We start from the raw sequence: 23,827 nt of genomic DNA on the forward strand, positions 1-23,827 counted from the left end.
TTGTCTGTGCAAAGGGCAACCCTTTAGAAACTTAGCTGATATTAGAACTAAGTGAAACTAAGAATTCAATAAAGACAGGTACTAGAACCCATCCTCCGAAATAGCACAGATGTCTTTTCTTTCCATCAGGATTTTCTACCAGTTTTTTCAACCCAACTCAATGAGATTAGGCAAATTCAAACAACAACAAAAAAAGTTCTGCAAATGTTTACACTCTGGGTGTACATCGGCATCTACAAAACAAGGACAGAATGACCCATCTCTTCCTAAAGCCTACTGATCAGTTGCGGCAAACCCAGAAACGGGTGATCTTCCCTTTGTCAGAATATGGTACATCCATCAGCCCAGTTACTTGTGCAAGAAATCTGAAAGTCATCCTTGAAATCTTCTTCATCCAAGACTATCAACCTATCACCAAGCCCTGTGAAATCAACCTTCAAACTATATTTTTACCCTGCTCATTTATTCTCATCTCCTTAGTCCAAACTACTTGCCTCTTGCAAACTAGATTATTTCAATAGTAATTAACTTAACAGATCTTTCTGTTAACCACCCACAACCATTCTCCACACAAAAGTGAATGCTTTTGAACAAAAGCATTTTTGAACAAAAATCACGAATTTCCCCCTGCATTTATAATAAAATTCAAAATATTAAAAGTGGCTTCATATGCTAGCCTAAGAATGTACTCTAATTTTCATAAAGCGTATACTAATATGTAATACTATTTATCTCTGTGATTATTCATTTAATGACTAGACGGTAAACTCCATGAAGACAGAAACAACTCTGTGTTTTCAAAATTGTATGCTTAGTGCCTAACAGTTTCTGGTCTACAATGTATTCACAATAAAGATTTGTTGAATAAGTGAATTAATAAAAAGAATCCCTAAGACTTCTCCTATACTCAAGTTGTGTGTGACAGAAAAGGAAACAAATGCAGTCACTAAATATAGTCTATAGAGTAAGCATCGACATACAATGATTTTCCCTTTTTTTTTTTTTTTTTGTTTTGTTTTTTCTTAAACTGGAGTGGCTAAAAGAGTTCATTATATACAGCATCTTAAGAAGAGGGAAATATCACATCCAAGTCAGAACAACAGACCAACTATTCTGGGGTTTGTCTCCGAGGATGACATTAAGAGCTATTGTGAGAAAAAATGTGTTTGTCTTATCCATCTCTCTCATGACTGGCCACATCCTTCATAGGCCTTTCTATCCAAAAAAGCCCGTCTATATGCTTTTGGCTGTAACCACTGAAATTTCTAAGTAGAGCAGAGAAGTGTGGGAGCTTGAAACTTATACAGTTTGCTTATTTAGGGTAAACAATTACATCCCTGCAGATCCTTCCAGAGTATAAGCTCAGATCCACAAATGAATGTAAGAAAGTAGTCCAACTGAACATTTGTTAAATTTCCATTATATGGGAAACTAATAATCTTGGCCAAGTTACATAAGGAAATGTACTAAAATTCTCTCTACATTTGGCCTTTAAAGAATACACTATTTTTCATGTAGGCTCTCCTACATGAAAGAGGTAGATAAATGCTTTATTCTATGTCCATGAAGCATCTAATATCTCTCTAAGACGCAATCAGTGCTTTAATTTTTAATGTGTTGGGTTGTATGAAGATTACTGATATATATACACATCTATGTCATCTTTGCAAAGTAAAGAATATAAATAATTTTTAAATGATATTGAACTCTAGATTACATTTTGCAATTATTTGAACATGGGTCCAAAAACTTTAGAAATTCAGGGCATTCCCAACAAAATAATACCAGTATCTTAGAAAACCCAAACTAATGAAAAGCAGAAATTTAAATAACTTCCCCAATGTGATTGTTCAGCTCTATACTGAGAATAGACAAAACAATTAATATTTTATACTTCGTCAATACTTAACAATTTATGTAAATGCAATCAAACTCAGTTCTAAATTGTCCTTTATCTAAGCTTGTTGAATTTCTAACTAACAACTTCTCTAAGGAAAATAAAGACACAGCAAGAGAAGAAAGGAAGGAAGGAAGGAAGGGAGGGAAAGAGAGAAGGAGGAAGAGAGAGGATTATTAAGTGATTCAATTTAAGAGGTCTCTCCTAAAAGATATAGCCTATATTAAATAACAAATACATTAAGATAACCACCATTGGATGTTTATTAAATTCTGGTGTTCTCCATGACAAATGTATTGTACAGGTAACCCCCGTATAACTTGGAACTTCTATAACACGGTTTCCCTCTAACACAGTTAGAGAACTGGGGGGAACCCTCATACAACACGGCATCCTAGAACACGGTTTCACTCTAACATGGTTTGAGAATTAGAGAAATCCCCAAACAACACGGAATGAAATAAGAATTTTTGAGAGCAAAAGATATCTCATTTGAAATTTTTCATTCAAGCATGGATGTCAAATCAGATTTGATTACAAAATTTTAAAATTTATTAGAATTTTAAATTCATTTTGTTCGTGGAGTATTAAGTTCAGAGGATGAAGATATCTTGTCAAAAAGAAAACGTCCTCGGTTAATGGTGCTTAGTAGAGATGACGAAGAAAACATTACTTAATACATATTAATATGTTATACTTTAGGTGAAATACTTTAATAAAGATATTTATCTTAATTATAAAAATATAATAGTATGTTGTTGTTGTTTTTTAATTTTTGGAACCTAACCCCTTTTTTTGTGCTAGTTCTTTGTTTTGTATAACACAGATTCACATAACACAGCATTTTTAGGAACTTAACAGCCGTGTTCTATGGGGGTTACCTGTATAAAGTATTGCTATTTCTTACAACAACCCTTTTAAAAGTGTATTATTCATGTTTCAGATGAGAAAACAGGAGCTCAGGAATCTAAAGCAATTTGCTAAAATTATACACCTCTTAAATTATGAAACCCAGGTCTGACTGCCCCTCAAGGCCATGTTCTATCGCCTCCTTTCCAATGGTTATTTATCTCTAGATTAAATTCTTCATACTGCAAATGTGGCCGGCAGATATAAAAATATGATGTAGTTGTACAAATTTTGTAATACTACATAGCAAGTTAGTAGCAAAGATGAGACTAAAAACATCATCTGCTGATTCCTAGTTCAATATCCTTGCCAATAAAATAAACCAGAGTATAACATCAGTCTAATTTGCAGGGAAGTTAATAAAGTTAAAATGACTTTAAAGGTCAGATTTCCCCCCAAAGTTGACTGACTGTATTTTCACATGCAAAAGATACAGAATAAAGCCATGCAGTGCTTTAGTGTAAACTTGTATGTTTCTCCCCTTCAAGGCTAACCATTCTCTTCTCCTATCTCCTCCTCTGCCTTCTCACACTACCACTTATCTCTACAAGCACTCACAGCCACAACATAGCTTTCGGAATGAGGCCACATTTGAGTCAGATCTTTAAGTCGGCCTTTTAAGGCTCTGCTTCAAGTCTTCCTCAAGCCCTATTCTTCTGCATCAGCCTTCTGCATTATTCTCAAGCTTCCTTTCTGTTTTGTTCCTTTTGCCACATTTCTCTCTTTGAACTTCAACACACATCCAGCTCTATCTTTGGATCCTATGTCAGAGCTGGGATTCCAGACAACAGCGAGCTGGTCTTTCAATTTTCCCCTTCCTCTGAGTCTCTGTCCCCATATTCTTCAACACCTATCAGGATGCTCACTAATCCAGGGGTGTCCAAATTTTTTTCAACAAATTTTTTCCAAATTGTTTTCTACCAAGGGCCATACGTGGTAAAATACACAAACAGCAGGGCCACTCACTCGAGGTGAAGTACGTATTGCCTCACCTGGTTTATTTAAGTAAACTAAATATATTTTTGGAATTTGCTGCGGTCCAATTAACAATGGATTGTGGGCCGCAGTTTGGAAACCCCTGCACTAATCCCTCTTGGATCCCTCCCTTTATCCTCTACTCTCTACTGATCGCCTATTTCATATGCTGCTATAGCCAGCCTAGGAAGAACATGATCTTTTCCCTAAGCCAAAGCAGCTGCTGGTTCAGTTATCTATAAATTCCAGCTCTTCCCCAGAGAAAGAATCTTCTTTCTAATCACAACCTAATCACAACCAGTCCCTGCGTCTTTGTCCCATGCTTTTCTAGGGAACCGCTCATGCCTGGATGAGAGTAACAGGAATAAACCATGCTATTACTGGATGAACATAATAAATGCTTTCTTCCCAGGGTAGAAAAACGGCAATCTTTCTTAAACTTGGTACTGATTCTCGCATTTTGGAAGACTTTCTGAATCCATCACTGAGAACCCTAAAGATAGAAGTGTAACTCTGACAGCATCACGCAGAAAATTGGATACAATCTCACAGCATGAGAAGACACACTGCTGAGTGGGTATAATGCCAGATAATAATGGGACGATCTAAAGAGAGGAGCCAATGAGTCATAGGAAGACACAGTAAATGTTGCAGACAAATTAAGTAGCACAAGACTCATTTTTGGAGTGTTCAGGAAAAAAGACCAAAGTGTAGGATGGAATTAAAATATGAGAAATGTGTTTCCTCAAAACTTGAATGCAACAGAACAGATTTTTGGAAATTGCAAATATCTTGAGTTTCTATTATAAAAATAAATTAAAAATTCTTGAACATCAATTTAAAAAAATTCACCTAACTTCCTACAAAATATTAAAAAAAATAATTTTATATTTTCATTAAAAAGTGAGAAAAATCTATTTTTAAAAGTGACAAAAATAACTGAAGTGCAGAAAATAAAAACATGAGTCTGAATTATAATTCTGATTATTTAATAGGGCATACGGCTATGTACCAGAAAGCACTTTTTCTTTGTAATAAACATAACTTAGTTCTCAAAATGTTGATTAATAATAAACAATTTAAAGCTCTAGTATGTCTGTTTTAAATCTCCAAATTTTATAGTTATCTTCATTTAAGAAAGACCACCTCTGAGGAAATATTATAATACAATTGCAATTAAGAAGCTAGAAGAAATTTTTCTGAATATTTAACAGAAAATAATTCAAATGAGGCCATTTAAAGGGAAGAAAACAAGGGAATATTATGAATAATTTAGACTATAAATGGGAAACTAATTGGGAAATGAATCTCTAATCTAAAACAAATTAGTAAATAAACACTAAATCACTCAGATAATGCTATTTAAGATAAATAACATCTGGGACACAGGAAGACTTTCAAAATTCAAGATGAGTCAATTTTGTTAATTGAGGGTGGATTATCTGCCTCAGGAGATGTCCTGGGCTGCAGTTCCAAAGCCTAAACCCACTCACATAGGGAAAATCCCCTGACTCCTGAACAAGACGTCTGAAGTAGGAAAGTGTACATTTCTATCTCCAGCCATGAGGAACAGACCACAAAAAACAGTAGGATGTTTAGTGACCACCCTACAATGCTATCTTTAACTATTAATAGATAGCTAAGCCCTGGCCAGGGCAGGTTCACAAGGGAGGAGACGGGTGGAGGGTGGGGGAGGAGAGGAGGCAGGCAAAAGGGTCTATGAGATACAGATGTAAGAGCTACATGTTATTCCTTTAATGTGAACTTCATCATTTCTGCCATGCTTTCATAAATTCATATCTATATCTATATCTATCTATCTATTCTGACAATTAAGTTTGAGAACTTGTTGCAATGATGTTACTAACCTTTTTTGACATCAGAGGGATTATTCATTATGAGTTTGTACCAACTGGACAGTTAACCAAGTTTACTATTTGGAAGTGCTGAAAAGGCCTGAAAATGACCTGAACTTTTCGCCAACAATTCATGGTTCTTATATTACAACAATGCACCAGCTCACACGGCGCTGTCCGTGAGGGAGTTTTTCGCCAGTAAACAAATAACTATATTGGAACACACTCCCTACTCACCTGATCTGGCCCCCAATGACTTCTTTCTTTACCCAAAGATAATGGAAATATTGAAAGAAAGACATTTTGAAGACATTCAAGACATCAGGGTAATACAGTGTCAGCTCTGATGGCCATTCCAGAAAAAGAGTTCCAAAATTGCTTTGAAGGGTGGGTTAGGAGCTGGTGTCAATGCATAGCTTCCCAGGGGGAGCACTTCGAGGGTGACTGTAGTGATATTCAGCAATGAGGTACGTGGCACTTTTTCTAGGGTGAGTTTACAAACTTAATTGTCCTCCAATTTCATATATATACATACACATATATACATATATAAACATACACATATATACATATATAAAACCTGGAATCTTTACAAGGTGTGTTTGTCATAAAACTCCCTGTCAGAGAAGAATACATTTCCCTGACCTTGTATTATCCTCAATATTCATCCTGGCCCCATCTTTTCTTCCAAAACTATTCCATTCTTCTATTGAAATATCTCATATCTCCCAACTTTCCCATCTCTCCCCACCATCTGTCCATTAGATTGATCTAAAAAATTGAGTACATGGAAAAGGATGTCACTGAGCAGGGGTTAGCAGGGAAGCAGATGCAATCTGAAAGCAGCTGCTTTGAAGGGCTTCTTTGACATGGTGAGATAAAGCTTCCATGCAAAGAGCATTTCACTCTCTTCCTCAACCATCAACTATGTTTTTCCAAACACAAAGAATGAATGGTTTTGATTGCATTTCATTGAGTTGAGGTAAGGGGGTACAATGACATTTGAACAGAAGCTGCATCTTTTCATAAAGCTCTTGAACTCCCAAGAGCCCAAGAGGGCATGCTCAGTCCAGTGGATTTGTTTTTTTAATCCACATATGCTCCTTTCTCTAGACGCATTCCTCTCTCATAGGTAGAATTTTTAATAAAAGCCATTATTTTCTTAAGCTACAGGCTGAGTGACTACACAATGTTGTTGTTTTTTTTTTCCAATTCAGTGTTCACTTGTGTTGGACTAACTGCTCAGGTGAGAGCACTTAAGTGCATCACTTCATGCTTTGGCTTAATAAATCCAAAATATCTTTCCACTAGGAAGTAAACTGCATTCCATTTTATTGTCCCATTTTTTATTACTCTCCCATCTCTTTTAATTCCATCTCTCATCTCTTTTCCTCTGTCTCTTTATCGCATGTATCTAATTTAATTCCCTCATAATAGGCCACACCATTCTATAGTTCTTATAGTTTTGTTCTTTATTTCTTTCTTTGTAGCCAATTTCTTTGCTATACTCAAGTTCCACATTTCATTACTCATTTAGTACCAATACTTGCCAAGCCAAACTTAGAAAAATCAAAAAATCTCCCACTGCTCAAACAATAGGCGCACCTTTTAACCCTTGTCATAATGTTTATTTGCCTGAGAAGATTGCCCAATAAGGTCAAAGGCTGAATTAAGGATTAGTTACATATACTTTTAAAAATTGAATCAATTATACCTTTCTCAACAAGATAGATATAATATCAACACTTTACTAAATTACAAAATACCCTATAGATGACATAAAGTGTGTAGCTTCATGCTATCTGAACAGGTTTCTAAGGCTTTGCCTCATTTATGCTTCTCTATCCTCAGCAGGAACTAAGAAAAACCTAAAGGGCATCTCATCTTTTCTGATTATGTAAAATGATCATGACTCAAATGCCAACAAATATTCCCAATATTTGCATATTCTGCCAATCACTACTCTAGGTATTTCCATCCCTTAGTATGAATTTTTTTTTCTTAGTCTTATCCAGTAGGAATTGTTAAATCAGTTGAACAAGGGCCACATCTTACAATATAGATATTCTATTTACCACATACCCCAATCAATACAGTGTCAATTTTTTAACAAGTTTCAAGACTAATATCTCAATGATTTTTCCACTGGGAAAAACTCTATGCAATTTAACAGTTAAGAGTTATGATTTCCTTTTATGGAGAAAATATCATATAAAAATTTCTAATAAAGTGATCAATTTAAAAATATGAGTGCAAGCTCCATAAAAACCTCTACTCTCTTACTCTGAAATAAAATTTCTATATTTTAACTGCTTTTGTTTTCTGTCAAAAATATTGAAGGCATCTTTAAGGTGACATTGTATATATTATTGATTTTTTTCAACAAAATTTAGTGATCTTCCAAGAATCTTCATGAGCCTGAGTCACTAGACTAGAAAATGCTATCTAAATTATATACATTTAATAAAATATTTATATTTGCTTTATAAATAACACATTACTTATATATTAAAGTGAGCATAAATACATTTAAATCATAAGCTTCCACATCGTATAATATGTAAAAACAAATTACACCTGAGAAGAATGTTTAAAAGGTGGCTGATGTGCAAAAGTTTTCAAACTAACATTTGGTAATAATTGTCTAAGAAAATCAAGTTAAATACAAGAAGTTAGAATTCATAGACGTCTTATAATCTTAAGAAGTTCTTGCATAGCACTGAACACATTAAGTATAAAGTTTAATTTTATACAGGGTATGTAAGAAGGATGCCTTGGCCATTTCAAGTGTTTGATGTCAAAGGTGAGATTTGTGGAGTTTTGACATTTATTTTGTAAGGTTGAGATTCTTAAAAGATTGGTGAAGATATAGACTTCAAAATTCCCCAAACCTTTACACATTGTATTTAGCTGTGCATATGCCATAGTATTCTTCCTCGATCTTTTATTTTTTATAAATAGTTAAATAAGTCCAAATAAGATTAGCCAGGGGAGAAGAAAGATGGAAAGAGGAAAGGATTAGGAAAAATGTCTACAATTAGTTTTCTGCCTTATTTGGAACTGGAGAAAATAGGATTATCCCATGCAACTGGTAGAAAAATGAATCATAATTTTGTGAACATTATGTAGCATAACATATGACAGCTGAAATATGAACTATCCTTTACAAACATGTCAAAATCATTTTCTGAAAGAAAAAAAATTTCAAATAAAAATTTAAAACCCAGTTTTGGTGAACAACCATGTATTCATCAATTCCACTGCCAAAATAAAAACTAGATAGTTAACATTGCATTGTCTGAATTAAAAAATACTTACACTATTGGCTTTTCCAGGCGACTTCCCTGTGAACCAACAATCTCCCCCAATGTACAAAACACTTGTCCCAGAAAGTCCTAAAATAGATAAAAGGATTAAAGCTCATAAGTTGCCAAAGTGTCTTTGCACTATATATTTTGCACATCATATTTGCATCATCTTCATTGCTGAAATACTGAATTCTCTAATTCCCAATAATAAGTAAAATAAGCTCCATAAGCATTAATTTTAACAATGTGACTTTCTCCCTTAAGTTTGCATAACATTTTGTTCTTTCAATCACAGATCAGGCTTATTATTGTGAGTGTTTGGACATCGCAGTTTTTTTTCTTTTTTAAATGAAAATGAAAAAAAGTTCCAGGGTTTGTATTCACAATTGGCTTGCCTTTGGGTGTCTCTAAACTACTAAACTTTTGGCTGAGAGACAAACTGTGAAAGCACAGAGCAGCAGTGGCTAACAATACAGTGCTATCTATAGAGAGATCGTGTGATGTAGTGGCTACAAACGGGGTCCAGAGCCACCCTGCCAGGTGTCTCTTCAGTACCACCACTACTGCCTGTGACTGTGGGCAATTAGTTAAGCTTTTCAGTTTCCTCATCCCTAACATGTATCGGTTCTCATCACAGAGTTGCTTTGAGGATCTAGTGAGTTACTACATGAGTTGATATTAGCATCTACAAGGTGTGATAAAAAAAAAAAAAAAACACGGTGGATGCTGCGGCCAAATGCCATCCAACAGAAAGGCAGGGGTCTTCAATATGGGAAGTGGCACGTCGAACCTTAGTAACAATGTGTGACAAGTTTCAACTTGCTCCGCACAGTCAGTCGAGTGTCAGCTATGGTTGAGAGAAGGTGCGTTGTAAAGTGTGCCGTATGTTAGAGGGATAGTGGATGGGAGCAGGGGGTTGACACAGTGTGAGGGATATAAACGATAAAATCTAAGTATAAAAATAAATAAATAAATAAAGTGTGCCGTAAATCACCCTCCACTGTGACAATGCTCCGTGTCACGCATTGCTTCTGGTACATGGAAATTTCTGTCAAATAAAAACATTAGGGTGTGTCCTCATTCACCTTATTCACCAGATCTGGTACTGTGGGACTTCTGGCCCTTCCCCATAGTCAAAATGACCATGAAAGGTAAATGTTTTGAATCAATTCAGGACATCAAGGCAGCCACAACGGCACAACTAAAGACTGTCAGGAAAGAAGACTTCCAGAACTGCTTCAGAAAGTGGCACAAACAATGGGATAAGTGTGTTCTAAGAGAGGGGGAGTATATTGAGGGAGATTAATGGCAATGTGTCTTTTACTGTAATACATTTTTTTAATATAAACACTTACTGTATTTTTTATCACATCTTGTATTAAATGCCTAAAAATGGGTTAAGTATAAAACATTATAAAATTCATTAACATACAAGTAGGTGATTTTTATTTTCAAGACTCAGAATAACCTTGCAAAATGCAAGGTGTATTATTAATACTTCACGTAAAAAGAAGCTAATCATCTAGGAGATTGACTTTTCCATATTTTAAGCAATCAGTAAATAGCAGTCAAGACTAACCCAGACAGACAATAAAATAGTAAGGTAATACACACGAAGTATTTACAACAGATGCTTGGAACATGGTAAACATCTAATAAATACATGCCCCCCTTCTATTCCCCTAATCCCCTAGGGTTAAAAGTATATTATTATATACTCAAAACTTATCACTTGCCACTGGATTTAAGTATTGGAGATACCATAATTATCTGATAAAATAATATATTTATTTTCCAAATCCACTTCACACTCATGGTCAATAAAAATGCTTATTTTGTGTGCCATTATAAAATCTGAATGTGTCTTACACACCAACTTATTTTACATGTTAACTAGTATACATATAAACATATATATGAAAAGAATGATGTTTTCCAAACAATAGTAAACCAAAAGGCTTTAATAGTTAGTAAAATTTCTGATTTCTATCCTATTAGAAAGCTTATCGATGCGTATAGTTTTTCATTAGCATCATAATAAACAATTTCATAAGCATTCAACAGTGTGGTATCTATCTCCTAAAAGGTCTACAAAGATAATTTTTAAATGGCTTTCTTGGTTTTCAAAATGATTGATGAGCATCTGAAATATCTCTAATAATTTAAATTAAAAGATATTAAATAGGCTTATTGATAGCCAAAGTTTTAGTACAACACAGTAATTGGGTGTAGTCAACTGTTCAGGAATTAATCATTTGATTTCTTGATAATATAGAGTCATGATTTGCCTCCACTAATTGTTTCTACCTTGTGTTCATTATACTGATTCTAAGCACATTCACACTAAGCCAGTCAGAGCAAGAGAAAATAAGTGATACAAAATTTCTTGCTTTTACAATATTTCAACTATGTGGAAAAAATTGGTCAGGAAAGTTTGTATTATCAGTGGAATTGTATTATTTTTGGCATTATCTACTAATATTCCATTGTTGGAAATCCTTGCTAATATTGCTGACTTCCTCTGCATTTAATTAATCCATACTAATCACATCAACTATAAAGATTGAGGTAGGATCTATATTATGCACTATGTACTAATATGGTAATCGTTTCTAATAATCGAACACAGTGCTCTTTTGCTCCAATAATAACTCCTAATATCTTAAGGGTTGTTTGCACATCTATGTGTTATTTTTGGAATAAGGCAAACTCAACATGAAACAATTGAATTCAATATTTTAGTAAAAATAATTTGTCACATTTTAACCTTATTATAATATTGCCTTTTTTTGTCTTTTTAATGAACACATTGATCTACAAACCAAAAATGCTAATCCTCCAATCAAGAGATTAATAAAAAGCTCTAAACTTAGACATCAGTAGTTAAATGATAAATACAATTTCAAAATTATACTGTAAAGCTGAATTTATTTCTTCAAACAGCACAACTGTTGATTTTCAAAATATTTTGTCCTTTTTAAGAGTCCAAATAAAGGCAGTTAAATAAGACACTGAATGAAAATTAAGCTTTTAACAATGAATATGTGGTCATTGATCTAAATTAAGCAATTTTTTAAAAATTATCCACAACATACATATTTAACACTTGCAAACTATGTGATATGTAGACTTAAAAATAAAATGATACAATTCACAAATATAACAAGTGGATATAAAATATTTACCTCCTGAGAGTATATCACTTTTTGTAGAATACTAGTACTCATCAGTAAAGAAATGAGAAATGTAACATGCTAACAGAAAATAAGTAAATATTCTCACTACTATTAAACATGGTGAGCCAATGGATAGGCCCAGTAATTAGAAAACATATTAAATATTATTATTATTAAATTAAATTAAATATATTATAGCATGATTAAATAATAATATGGAGTATCACATCACACTATCAAACAATATTATTAAACACTAAATACTCTTGAGTAAGGCTCAGTTTGATATAAGGCTCAGTTTGATATACAAACAATCCCACTTTATATAACTTAAAGAATGCTGAAGATACTGTCATCAAAGTATCTATCTCTATGTCAAAGTATAGATAGATTCTACAAAGCCCTATTAAAAATGCAAATGTTAAAAATAAATAAATAAATAAATAAATGCAAAGGTAGACATAATCCATTTACAGAGAGCATCAGTTATAAATTCTTTAGTTTGAATATGCTTATAAAGCTAACTCTCATCATCTAATAAGGACCAGAAAGCATATTACATAGAAAAAGAAAGTTATTACTGAAAAAGCATCAGAGGATAACATGCAGAGCTCTTTTACACCAGGCAGTCAGGCAAGGCCTCTCAGTAGGTGACAATTTTGTAGAACTCTGAACAATGTGAAGGACAGAGCCATGTGACCATTTCGGACAAAAGCATTTCAGGCAAAAGAAAAAGCAAAAACAAAGGCCCTGAGACAAGACTATAGTTGGGGTGTTAAGGAAAAGCAAGAGGGCCAATGGGGCTAGTGCAGAATCGGCAAAAAAGAGAATGGAAGGAGAGGGAAGCAAGGTCCCACGAAGGTCTATGAATTTTATCATAAGTGTGGAGGGAAGCCATTGGAGTATTTGAATTAGAAAGTAATATGACCTGAACAGACTATTAAGATGGTAATTTTAGCTATCTTCTTCCACCACATTTCTAAATGCTGAAGTTCCCCCAAGGCTGTATCCTATTCTCTTCTCCATTTATTCTTTTATTATCTAACTTTGAGTTCCAACTCTATGAACTGATGGTTCCCAAATCTACATCTCCAGTTTCCAGATATGGCCTAGTCAGTATCTCCAGTTGGATGCTTATTGGGGTCTCTCAAACAATATAAATCTGCCCTGACCACTGATATCTCTATCCCCACTTCCATCACCTCAATCTCTTCCTCCCCAACGTACCCCATTGCAAAAATACTGTATCACTATTTATCCAGTTGCTCTCCCCACTGACTACTCATAGTCATTCTAACTTCTCTTATATTCACACCTGACATCTAATTCATTAGCCATCATATCACAAAAATATATTCCAAATCTAACCACTTCTTACCACTTCAAGGGCTATATCCACCAAATATTGGTCAACTAACCAAATTACAGCAGTTTTATAACTGGTCTCTGTTGGTTCGCAACAACGGGAATTGCCTGGGTGAAATCTGAAACTGGCTCCCTAACACAAAGGACAAGAAGAGACTGAAGAGTCAGACCACTCTAGATTAGTAGATGGCAATTTTGATAAGCAAAACTTGATAAGCAAAGTTTTGACAAGCAAAACTTATACATAGGCATATCTTGGGCGGCCTAAAAACAAGAAAGTCACTACCTCCACCCTCTGGAAACTTAAATTTATATAGAGGCCTTAGTGGGGTTCAGTCATGTATTCAGTCCAGGCGGTCTAATAACTCATTAATCTATCAAGCCTGTGTTCTTGAAATGGCTGCAGCTATGGGCAGAACATACATTTCAAGAATAGGGGAGGAGTGTAGGAGCCTCTGTTTGCCTGGGTCCAGCTTGCAGGTCAACTGTCAATCATGTCCTCTCAATGACCTCCTCCAACAGTGTCCTTAACTCTAGTCTTGCTTCCTTACCCCACTCTCCGTTTCAGCTGCCAGTCATTATTTAAATGTATACATAAGATCACATCATCCTACAGTGAAATTCATGGGGAAGAAAAATCCAAACTCTTTTTAAAATCATGTTCTACAAATTTCCACATCATCTGAATCCTGTGTACCTTTCCAAACTATTTCATTCCACTCTCTTCATCATCACAACATTCTATATACGGTAGCTATCTTTCAGACACACCAACATTCCAAACTCTTTTCTAACTCAAGGTAACTTCACTGCTGTTCCTTTTGCCTGAAATGCTCTTCCCTTACATTTTTAATAATTCCTTCCTTCTTTTTAGTAAGTACACCCAGGGGGAGAACTGGTGCAGAATGATACTGCCTGGTTGGGAGAAACCTAAGCTTCTAGCTAATGGGCTTCATTAGTCACACTCTCTCAGTATCAATATCTTATTAATATAGGTGCTATAAAGAAGTTATCTTAACCATTTATTTGCATTTATTTTTATTGAATAAACCTGCCCACTCCACCTACTCAACTTCAAAATGTAAGCTGTTTTAGAACATGGCACTGTTTGTCTTATTCATTGCTATATTACTCATTACTAAAACACTGCTTGGCATATTTTTATTGCTTGCCTGATTGTATGAGTATACATTAAAATTCAGCTCAGTTTTATATGAGGTAAATTGGCTTTTATTTTAATGAAAGAATCTTGTTCCACTTACAAATCTATTCCTATGAGAAAATGCATTTCATGGTCCAATTAACTTTCAAATAAATTTTTTAAAGACAACTGATCTCCATGTGGAAGTTTATGTATATAACATTAGGTTGGTGCAAAAGTAATTGCAGTTTTTGCGATTATTTTCAACCTTTTAAACTGCAATTACTTTTGCACCAACCTAATATTTAGAAAGTATATTAAAGAATATACTCACTTTCACTGAAGGCTGGTGTTTGGAAACCAAAATAATGCAGAGAGCCATTAACAAGTCTCAAACAAAAATTTTAGTGGGTACCTTCTGAGATTAAGTGGATAAATACATTTTGGATTGCCTCATGGGTATGAAAATTTAGTACACGAAGTACAGTTTCGATGTCATCTGGTCCAGAACACTAAGCAGAGTCTAAGATACACCAATTATGGGCCTATGATTAATATTTTCATTAATGATTTGGCTGATGCAATTATGCAAATGAAAGTATGTCATGTAGTTCTGCTAATGGCATTAAGATGAGTGGGTTCAACAGCAACTTAGAGAAAAAGCTGGAATTCACAATGTCAGATTTTGTTCATAGTATCTAACAGTCTTGTGGGATAATACTTTAGTAATTTCCTCAGAGAATGATAAAATGGATAAATCCTCTAAAGGAACATGTCCCTGGATTTCACAAGTCATCCTGGAGCATAATGTTTTTCTCCACTAAAAACTTTTCCACCACCAACAGAATCAATTACAGTTACACTGATACTTTATTAACTTAGCTCATACTCATTTGCAATGTCAGAAATCTAAGGTACAGCTCTGCATCTCTATGTTGCATAATACTACCAAAAAAATTTAAAAGTTTGACCTAAAATATTTAAGTACCGGAAACTAAATAAAGTCATCATGAAAGGGGTTTCTTTCAAAATCATCAGAAATGAAAATTTTCAAAAGATTTTATTACTGCTAACTCAAGGAGTCTCTTGATACCAAATTCCTTTTGTAAAAGATAAGTGCCTTCACTTGACAGCAAGCCCAGGCACTTAGCAGTCTTTCCTAAAAGGATCCAGTTTTTATTTCACTTTGCAAAACTGGCAGGTAGGCAACCACACTTCTAAAAATTGTAACCTCAGGGAATAGACCTAGCTTGTTTTGTGGCTCTTCTGATTTTCCAAATACCTCCTGAATTCCTTCTAGGTTGAATGAGTTATATGCTCTTTTACCTAAAAACTGTACTTGGATGTATTGAAATAAAGGCTTTTGTTGTTAATTTCTGACAGAAATTCAAAGCAGTTATCTCTAACAATTCTTGAAACAATTCAAAACACATTTCCTTCCTCTTTTGACATACTTCATCCACTTATAAATTCAGGCACTTATTAACTAATTTGTATTACTTACTAAATATGTTTAAGAAAAATAACAGAGTAATGTACAGTATACATTGAAATGTGAGATAATATAAACCACGGGAACTATAGGTAGGAGTATTGCACTAAGAACTAAGGCAGTAACATCAAGAAAGAAAGAAGACAGAAGAGAAACAAATTTTTGCTGGAATGAACAGGATTTGGTAACTCACTAGATGTGGTGTGTGAGAGAAAGTTGTTAAGGAAGACTGACCCTGAAATACAAGTGAAGAAAGATGTTAAGCAACTCCACCTAAGAGAGTTAGTGTTTAGATTCTACCGAAGCAAGGAAATGGGGTAAGATTCATAAAGAAGTGAAGACTTAACAAGAAACATGAGTTCCAAAGTGACTGACTCAGAACCTCCCCTGGGTTGGAGCTGTTACTGTTCTCTAAAGGCATCACTCCAGCCCTGAGTGGAATATCCTAGGTGAAATATCTCAGAGTACCTGTCTGAAGGAGATGGATTTAAGGTGTTTTAAGTTAAACACAATTTGATTCTCAGTTCCTTTTAAAAGGGTCTCTAGACCACTGTGCTATGATGTTAAATAAGCCAATATAAGATGTGTTGTTATTTATTTTTACTCTCAGTTGTTCAAGAACTAGATATATCATTTTTAAAGGAATTATTTCAGAAATTTGAAATGTTTTTGTCATAATAAGGACCAGGAGAATTGTATGGAAGTTTCATTCAAGTCCATCCCCACTACTATGAATGAATGAATCAAAGAACGGAACAAACAAACAAATAACTTAGAGGTTGACAATACATCCAAGTTTCAACCTGACAGCTTTCTTTTCTAACAAAAACAGGAAGACTGATCCTGAAATACAAAGGAAGGGAGATGTTAAGCAATTCCATATGAGAAGCAATTCCATTAAACGATTCCACTAAATATACTCTGTTGAGGACAATTCTCAAGACAGATAATACAGGCAGAACAGCAAAATTGGGATGGAAAAGGTTATGCATTTTAGGTATATTCGAGTTTTAGTCTTCTGCAGAATATCTACTAAGTAATCTCTAACAAGCAGATGGAACTTGGAATTGCTGAGGTTACAGAGGGATAGACACTTGGGAGTCATGAGAGTAAGGCGTGGAAATGGTAGAACTCTCCAGAGAATAGCTTATACAGTGAGATGAGATGAAAATTGAAAATAAAGCCATGAGAAACACTAAGGTTAAGAAATAGAAGGAGAAAGAGAAACTAAAAAATGATGGATAATGAGGAAAGAAAGATCTAGGAAACGAAGTAAGGAATGTTTCCATGGAAGTCAGGGCGGTATTTCAAGAATATAGTCAATTGTGCCCAAAGTAATGGGGACGTCAAGTAAGGTAATGAATGAAGAGAGGCCACCAAATTTTGATCTGCTCTACGTTAGAAGAGTTTAAGCAGAAACAAAAGCCAGAATATAGTAAATCAAGTTGAATAGAGAATGAAAAGAAAGTTATGATAGAAACCAGGCTGTTCTGTAAAGAAGTACGGTACTGAGAAGATAGCAACAAAGACTTCATGAAGGCAAAGCAGAGTCAAGATAAGAATTTTTATAATAAGGAAGACATAAAACTTTTACTATTGGAAATAAAAAAAGGTATTCTAAAAAAAATTTTTGCAAAGATATGTACCTTCATGGCTTCTACAAGATATATCTATCACACCATCAACCAAACGAAAAGACAACCTACGGAATGGGAGAAGGTACTGTGCCGCTCCTGAACCTGTAAACTCCCCAGGTAATGGTTGTTGCCAATGATACATCCGATAAGGCATTAATGTAAGGAATTCATACAACTTAACACCAAAAATAAATAAATAAAAAATACAATTAAAAAACGGGCAGAGAATCTGAATAGACATTTCTCCCAAGAGGACATACAGACAGCCAATGGACATGAAAAAATGTTCAACATCATTAATCATTAGAGAAACTGAAATTAAAACCACAATGGGATATCACCTCACACCTGTCAGAATGGCTATCATCAATAAACCAACAAATAACAAGTGTAGGTGAGGATGTAGAAAAAAGAGAACCCTTGTGTATTGTTGGTGGGGTTGTAAACTGGTGCAGCCACTATGGAAAATAATATGGAGGTTCTCCAAAAAGTTAAAATTAGAACTACTATATGACTCAGAAATTCCACTTCTGGGTATTTATCCAAAGAAATCCAAAACACTAATTTGAAAAGATATATGCACCCCTATGCTCACTGCATCACTATTCATAATAGTGAAGATATGGCAGCAACCCAAGTGCCCATCAATAGATGATTGGATAAAGAAGATGTGGTACATGTACACAAGAAAATATTACTCGGCCTTAAAAAATAATGAAATCTTGCCACTTGTGACATAGGTGGACCTAGACAATATTGTGCTAAGTGAAATAAATTGCACAGAGAAACAAATACCATATGATTTCACTTATCTGTGGAATATAAAGCACAAGTGAACAAACAAAACAGAAACAAACTCATAGATACAGAGAGCAAACTGATGGTCACTAGATGGGAGGGAGGTTGGAGGGATAGCTGGAAAAGGTGAAAGGGATTAAGAAGTACACATGGCCAGTTTTAAAAATAGTCAGGGATGTAAAGCACAGCACAGAGAATACAGTCAATAATATTGTAATGGTGTCAGATGGATACTAGACTTATCAGGGTGGTCACTTCATAAGGTATATAAATGTCTAATCACTATGTTGTACACTTAAAAATAATATAATATTGTATGGCAACTGTACTTGAAAAATAATTTAAAATTTTTTTAATTAAAAATATAAAAGAATGAATCAACTCTAAAAAAGAAATATCGCTTACATAATAATATTTAGTCATTACTGATTATTGAAGATAAGGTTAATCAGGTTTGAGGTAACTTCCTATCCCACTACTACTCTCGGCCTTGAACACAAGGTAACTACGCTAGTAAAAACCACGTTATTACTTTCACACTCACCCTGAAAACATTCTACCCCATGGAAATGTCCTTAAGTGCCCAGTTGCCATGCCCTATGAAGACTGTTTGTTCTTTTTGGTTTATATACCACATATCAGTGAAATCATAGGGTTCTCTGCTTTTTCTGTCTGACTTATTTCACTTAGCATTATACTCTCAAGATCCATCCATGTTGTCACAAATGCTCCTATATCATCTTTCCTTAACGCTGAATAATAGTATTCCATTGTGTATATGTACCACAACTTCTTTATCCATTCATCTATCGAAGGACATTTTAGTTGTTTCCATGTCTTGGCCACCGTAAACAAAGCTGCAATGAACATTACGAAAGAAAAACTCATAGACACAGACAATAATTTAGTGGTTACCAGAGGGTAAGGGGGTGGGGGGTGGGTGATGAGGGTAAGGGGGTCAAATATATGGTGATGGAAGGAGAACTGACTCTGGGTGGTGAACATTCAATGGGATTTATAGACGATGTGATACAGAATTGTACACCTGAAATCTATGTAAATTTGCTAACAATTGTCACCCCAATAAATTTAATAAAAAAAAAAAAAGACTGTTTGAACAAGTCTTCAAAATGCAAAAATTACATTCAGGGAGAGTGGGCACTTGGAAGTCTATGTCCAGTCTGGGTTAGGGAGGTCATTTTCCCTATGTGCACAATGATAGATAAACAGAGAAACTTGGTCTTCAGAGAGAAGCAGCTCAGAGAAAAGTCATAGTGTGAAGAATATGTGGCCATGGAGGGAGAAAAAGAGGGGAAGAGAGGGAGAGAGAGAGAATGAATAGCTATCTCACTTCCAACCCCGGGCCTGTTTCTAGCTGCATTTCCCATAAATGTAAGTAATACATCACATGAGATGTTCCTAATTCCCCTTAGTTTACCACCTACGTGTGAGATAAGTGAATGCATTTTCTTTTCTTGAAACTAAATTTTGACTAAACAATGTGATTTCTGATTCTTCCAATGAAATCTGGAAAAGTTCCTATACAAAGTCATGGAAATTTTAAATGTCCAGCCACAATGCTATAAATCTTATTGTGAGGAACAGGAAGGTGGCATGGTAACCACAATGAAATTTACCTATGGAAAGGAATAACCTCATTACAGCATTGCTTTTTCAATTTCTGGAAAAGTCAATCAAACAAACTGTTCTTTGAATCTTTCTTTAAATGATTCTACTCTGTGCTTCATAACAAAATAAACATCATAACTATCCCTTTAATGAAAAAAAAGAGTAAATTATGATTTTTACTACCACACCCAGGCTTCCAGCTTCTCTAAATCAGTCTCTGAGCTTGGGATTACCCCTTATATCCCTTCTTTTCTCTAAATTATGACATTCCCCCTCTTCAGACTACACTGGAAATTATATGTATATACATATATACATATATGTATATATATATATATAATATGTAAAAATATGCATATATCATATATAAGCAAATATCATGTATAATCATATATATACGTGTGTGTGTGTGTGTGTGTGTGTGTGTATATATATATATATATATATATATATATATATATATTATCTTCCAGTTAACCTACAACAATGGAAAAGTGGAAAAATCTCACTCTCCTGAGCCTCTGGATATGAAAAGTAGGCCAACTGGCCTCTCAACCCTGGCACAGCTGCCAAGTCTCCATCTATGTACTTAGATTTGACTTGGCACCTAGTAAAGCCCCTTTCAGAATGCTCTTTTCACCCTCATTCAGCCTTTCTTACCAGGTGTGGCCTGAGTCCAATCCCTCATGTCAATAAACAAGCTGATCAGAGTACCAGTGCTTAGCCAGAGAATCTCACTCCCACCTCTCCCTGCCCACCTCCACCTCTTTACCTGCCTAGCTCTGACACCGCTGCTGCTCCTGAACCTGTAAACTCCCCAGGTGAAGGTTGTTACCTGGTGAGTAGAGCTCTTAACAAAAGAGGAAAGGGAAGTTCAGGGCCCAAAAAGAACAAAAGAGACTGTAAGTGATTTGAGGACAGAATCTATGTCTGTCTTGCTCACAATGTACCCCCAGAAACTGGCATGGGGCCTGGCACGAGCAGGTACTTAGAAAATATTGTTGAAGAAATGAACTACAAGGATAACAGAATAGCAAATTACGCTGCCTGTGTTTCCCATTCTTTCAGAGTGGCACCTTCCCAAAACACAGACTATTTCATCGTTATTAACTGGATCCAGCATCAAATATTACAGGGAAATGGCATAAGTTCTTTAAAAAAAATAAATAAATAAGACTAACCCATTTCACATACCGAAGTTATCTTTCTTTTAATATGCTCCTCCAAATGTTATTCTAGGGGTCTTTTAAAGTGTTATTTATTTTCTATGACAGTTATTACATGAATGTTGTGGACAGTTAATTTTAATATTAATAAATCAGCATTATCAATCATAAATCATGATATTGTAATTTATATTTACATTATGTAATCATCATAAATAAAAACATAAAAAATATGAACTTACATGTTTGGACAAGTTGGGGCTCTTTGAATCGACATCATACCTAAAATATTAAAATACAAAACTCAAATTATTTCCACAAAATACAGCTAGAGAAAAGAATCAGTATTTTCCAAAAAAAACATAAATAATATATAAATAAATCAAAATTATACCAATGGGGAGAAAAACTTAGCAAATTTAGATCTACGGTCTATATGCCAATGGCAGAATTTACGATCTCTGGGTCCTTTTATTTCACAACCTAAGTGGAAGTCCTAATAGTTTTAGTCGTCATATTGGCTGCTTGATAAGACCCGTTTAAAATTTCTCTTTCCTGTGAGTCAATAGTATTATTGTAATACCGTTCCACATTTCCTAAAAACTGCAATTCCTCTTCTCTTGGACGACATTAAAAAATAAACAGGGCTGGTGATAGGCTATTATTTGTGTACACTTTATTTCTTAATTAATATCTTAAATGCTGTTATTAACTTTGAATTTGGCTAAAGTAGTGAGACATTATTTTTCCTCAATCCCAGGACTTGGGGAAACCCTATATTTTATGAAAAGAAAACTATATTTACATAGGATTCGTATATGTCCTGTCTAGACCACATGGTACTGGAAATGATTTCTTGCAGAGATCCTGGGAAATATCACTCACTATCACTTAAGCCCCTCATTTTAAAGAATTTGTAGACATGGAAAGATCACTAACAGTCAAAACAACCTCAATTTGCTGAATTCTTGAATAAGGAACTATTTGTGCTGGCTCCAGTCTTTCTCCTAAACCATATACCTTGCACATTCCTTGTGCATCGCTTCCTACCAGAAATTAACTGCCTTTTTTAAAGGTTAATTAAAGTCTTCACTCTCGCATAACAAGAATGTTTTCACAAAGAAACAAAGCATCTCAATCAATAAAAGGCCAAGAATCAGAGTTCACTGAGTGTACTGATGCTGAGCAGTGATGCACCTATTCCCCAGCAAAGAATGTTTACCATAGATTGGCTTTAAAATTATCTGATGCCAATACCTGCCTCAGAAGAATTACAAATTACTCTCCTTCATATCAGGGCACGCTGATCACTCTCAACAACTGTGCCTAGAATTTTAAATCAGTAAATTGCCAACATCTACCAAAGACCTACAGATGTTAGTACAAAAAACTATTTACTCAAGACATGTTTTCTTATTAAAGACAATGTTTTAAGGGTAAGACTGAAATTGGCAACGGTAGCAATGACAAAGGTGAAATATAACTGTACTGGCTCCTCCCAAAGAATCAGTCCTAGAAACTGTTTTCTACAAAGGGTTTAGTGTGGACTAGAATAAAAAAAAAACATGGTGTGTTCAGTAAGAAGAAGCAAACGTTTTCATCACAGAGTTTATCTTCAAATATAATCCTCTTTTATTCTTTTTAACAAAGCTTTTTAATGCTGTTATCTCAAAAGAAAGGTAATTTACAACATACCTCTGAATGCTTTACATAATATGTTGAATTACAATGCCTTCAAAATTACCATGATTTTTCTTTTAATGGAATTTTCCTTTTAACTTTTCTAAAAGTATCAACACTAACTGATCTGCACCCTCACAGGTCAGAACATAAACACTATATCCTAAATGGTTAGTGTGTGTGTGTGTGTGTGTGTGTGTGTGTGTGTGTGTGTGTGTCTAGGTTTATGAGTGCCATACTCTCCTTAAGGAAGAGAGAATACACTGCAAAGCAGGAAAGCTCAGTAGTTTATCCTGAGGAGGGTACATCCTACCACGCCTAAATTTACTAAGGAAATTTTGTAAACAACTTCATCCTTCTGTTAAAAGCTTATTATTAGAGTATTGAGTTGGCAGTAACTACTTTGGGTGGATCTTAAGGGTTTTGTTTTCTATTGCAAGGTAACAGATGTTGACTGGAATTATTTTTGTATTGTCAAATTCCAAATATGGTCCAAAGCTCAAAATAAAAGATGCTAAGTAACCTCATGCTTAGCTTGGAGATACCAAGGAATCCGTGAGTCCTCACATTAGGGTCAGACCCTCCTCCACAAAAGTTACTCATACAGTGATAGGATCTTCCCTACCTCTTGGGAGGGCAGGAGGAGGTTCTTTCCATTCCCCAAAGCCAAATGAAGGGGAGCTCTAAAATATGGGGTGTTCGTGAGAAGGGGAGGATAGGATCTGGTTCCCCAGTCAGCTATAGAACCTGCCCGCAGGTCCACACTTAGGTTGCCAATGGAAGAGAATGTCAGGGGAC

At 34.9% G+C, this 23,827-nt stretch overlaps 1 protein-coding gene across 1 annotated transcript in view; it reads right to left on the reverse strand.

Moving 5' to 3' along the window:
* CPNE8 (copine 8) overlaps window positions 1-23,827 on the reverse strand; it is a 176,231-nt gene that overhangs the window by 105,392 nt on the left and 47,012 nt on the right. Inside the window, exons 5-6 of the mRNA XM_081058554.1 lie at window positions 21,592-21,631; window positions 8,956-9,032 (exon numbers count right to left, since the gene is read on the reverse strand). Coding sequence (XP_080914680.1) covers window positions 8,956-9,032; window positions 21,592-21,631 — 117 coding nt within the window. The remainder of the gene's footprint in view (window positions 1-8,955; window positions 9,033-21,591; window positions 21,632-23,827) is intronic.

This window comes from Rhinolophus hipposideros (genome assembly GCF_964194185.1).
Source record: "Rhinolophus hipposideros genome assembly, chromosome: 9".
In the NCBI taxonomy this organism is placed as follows: domain Eukaryota; kingdom Metazoa; phylum Chordata; class Mammalia; order Chiroptera; family Rhinolophidae; genus Rhinolophus; species Rhinolophus hipposideros.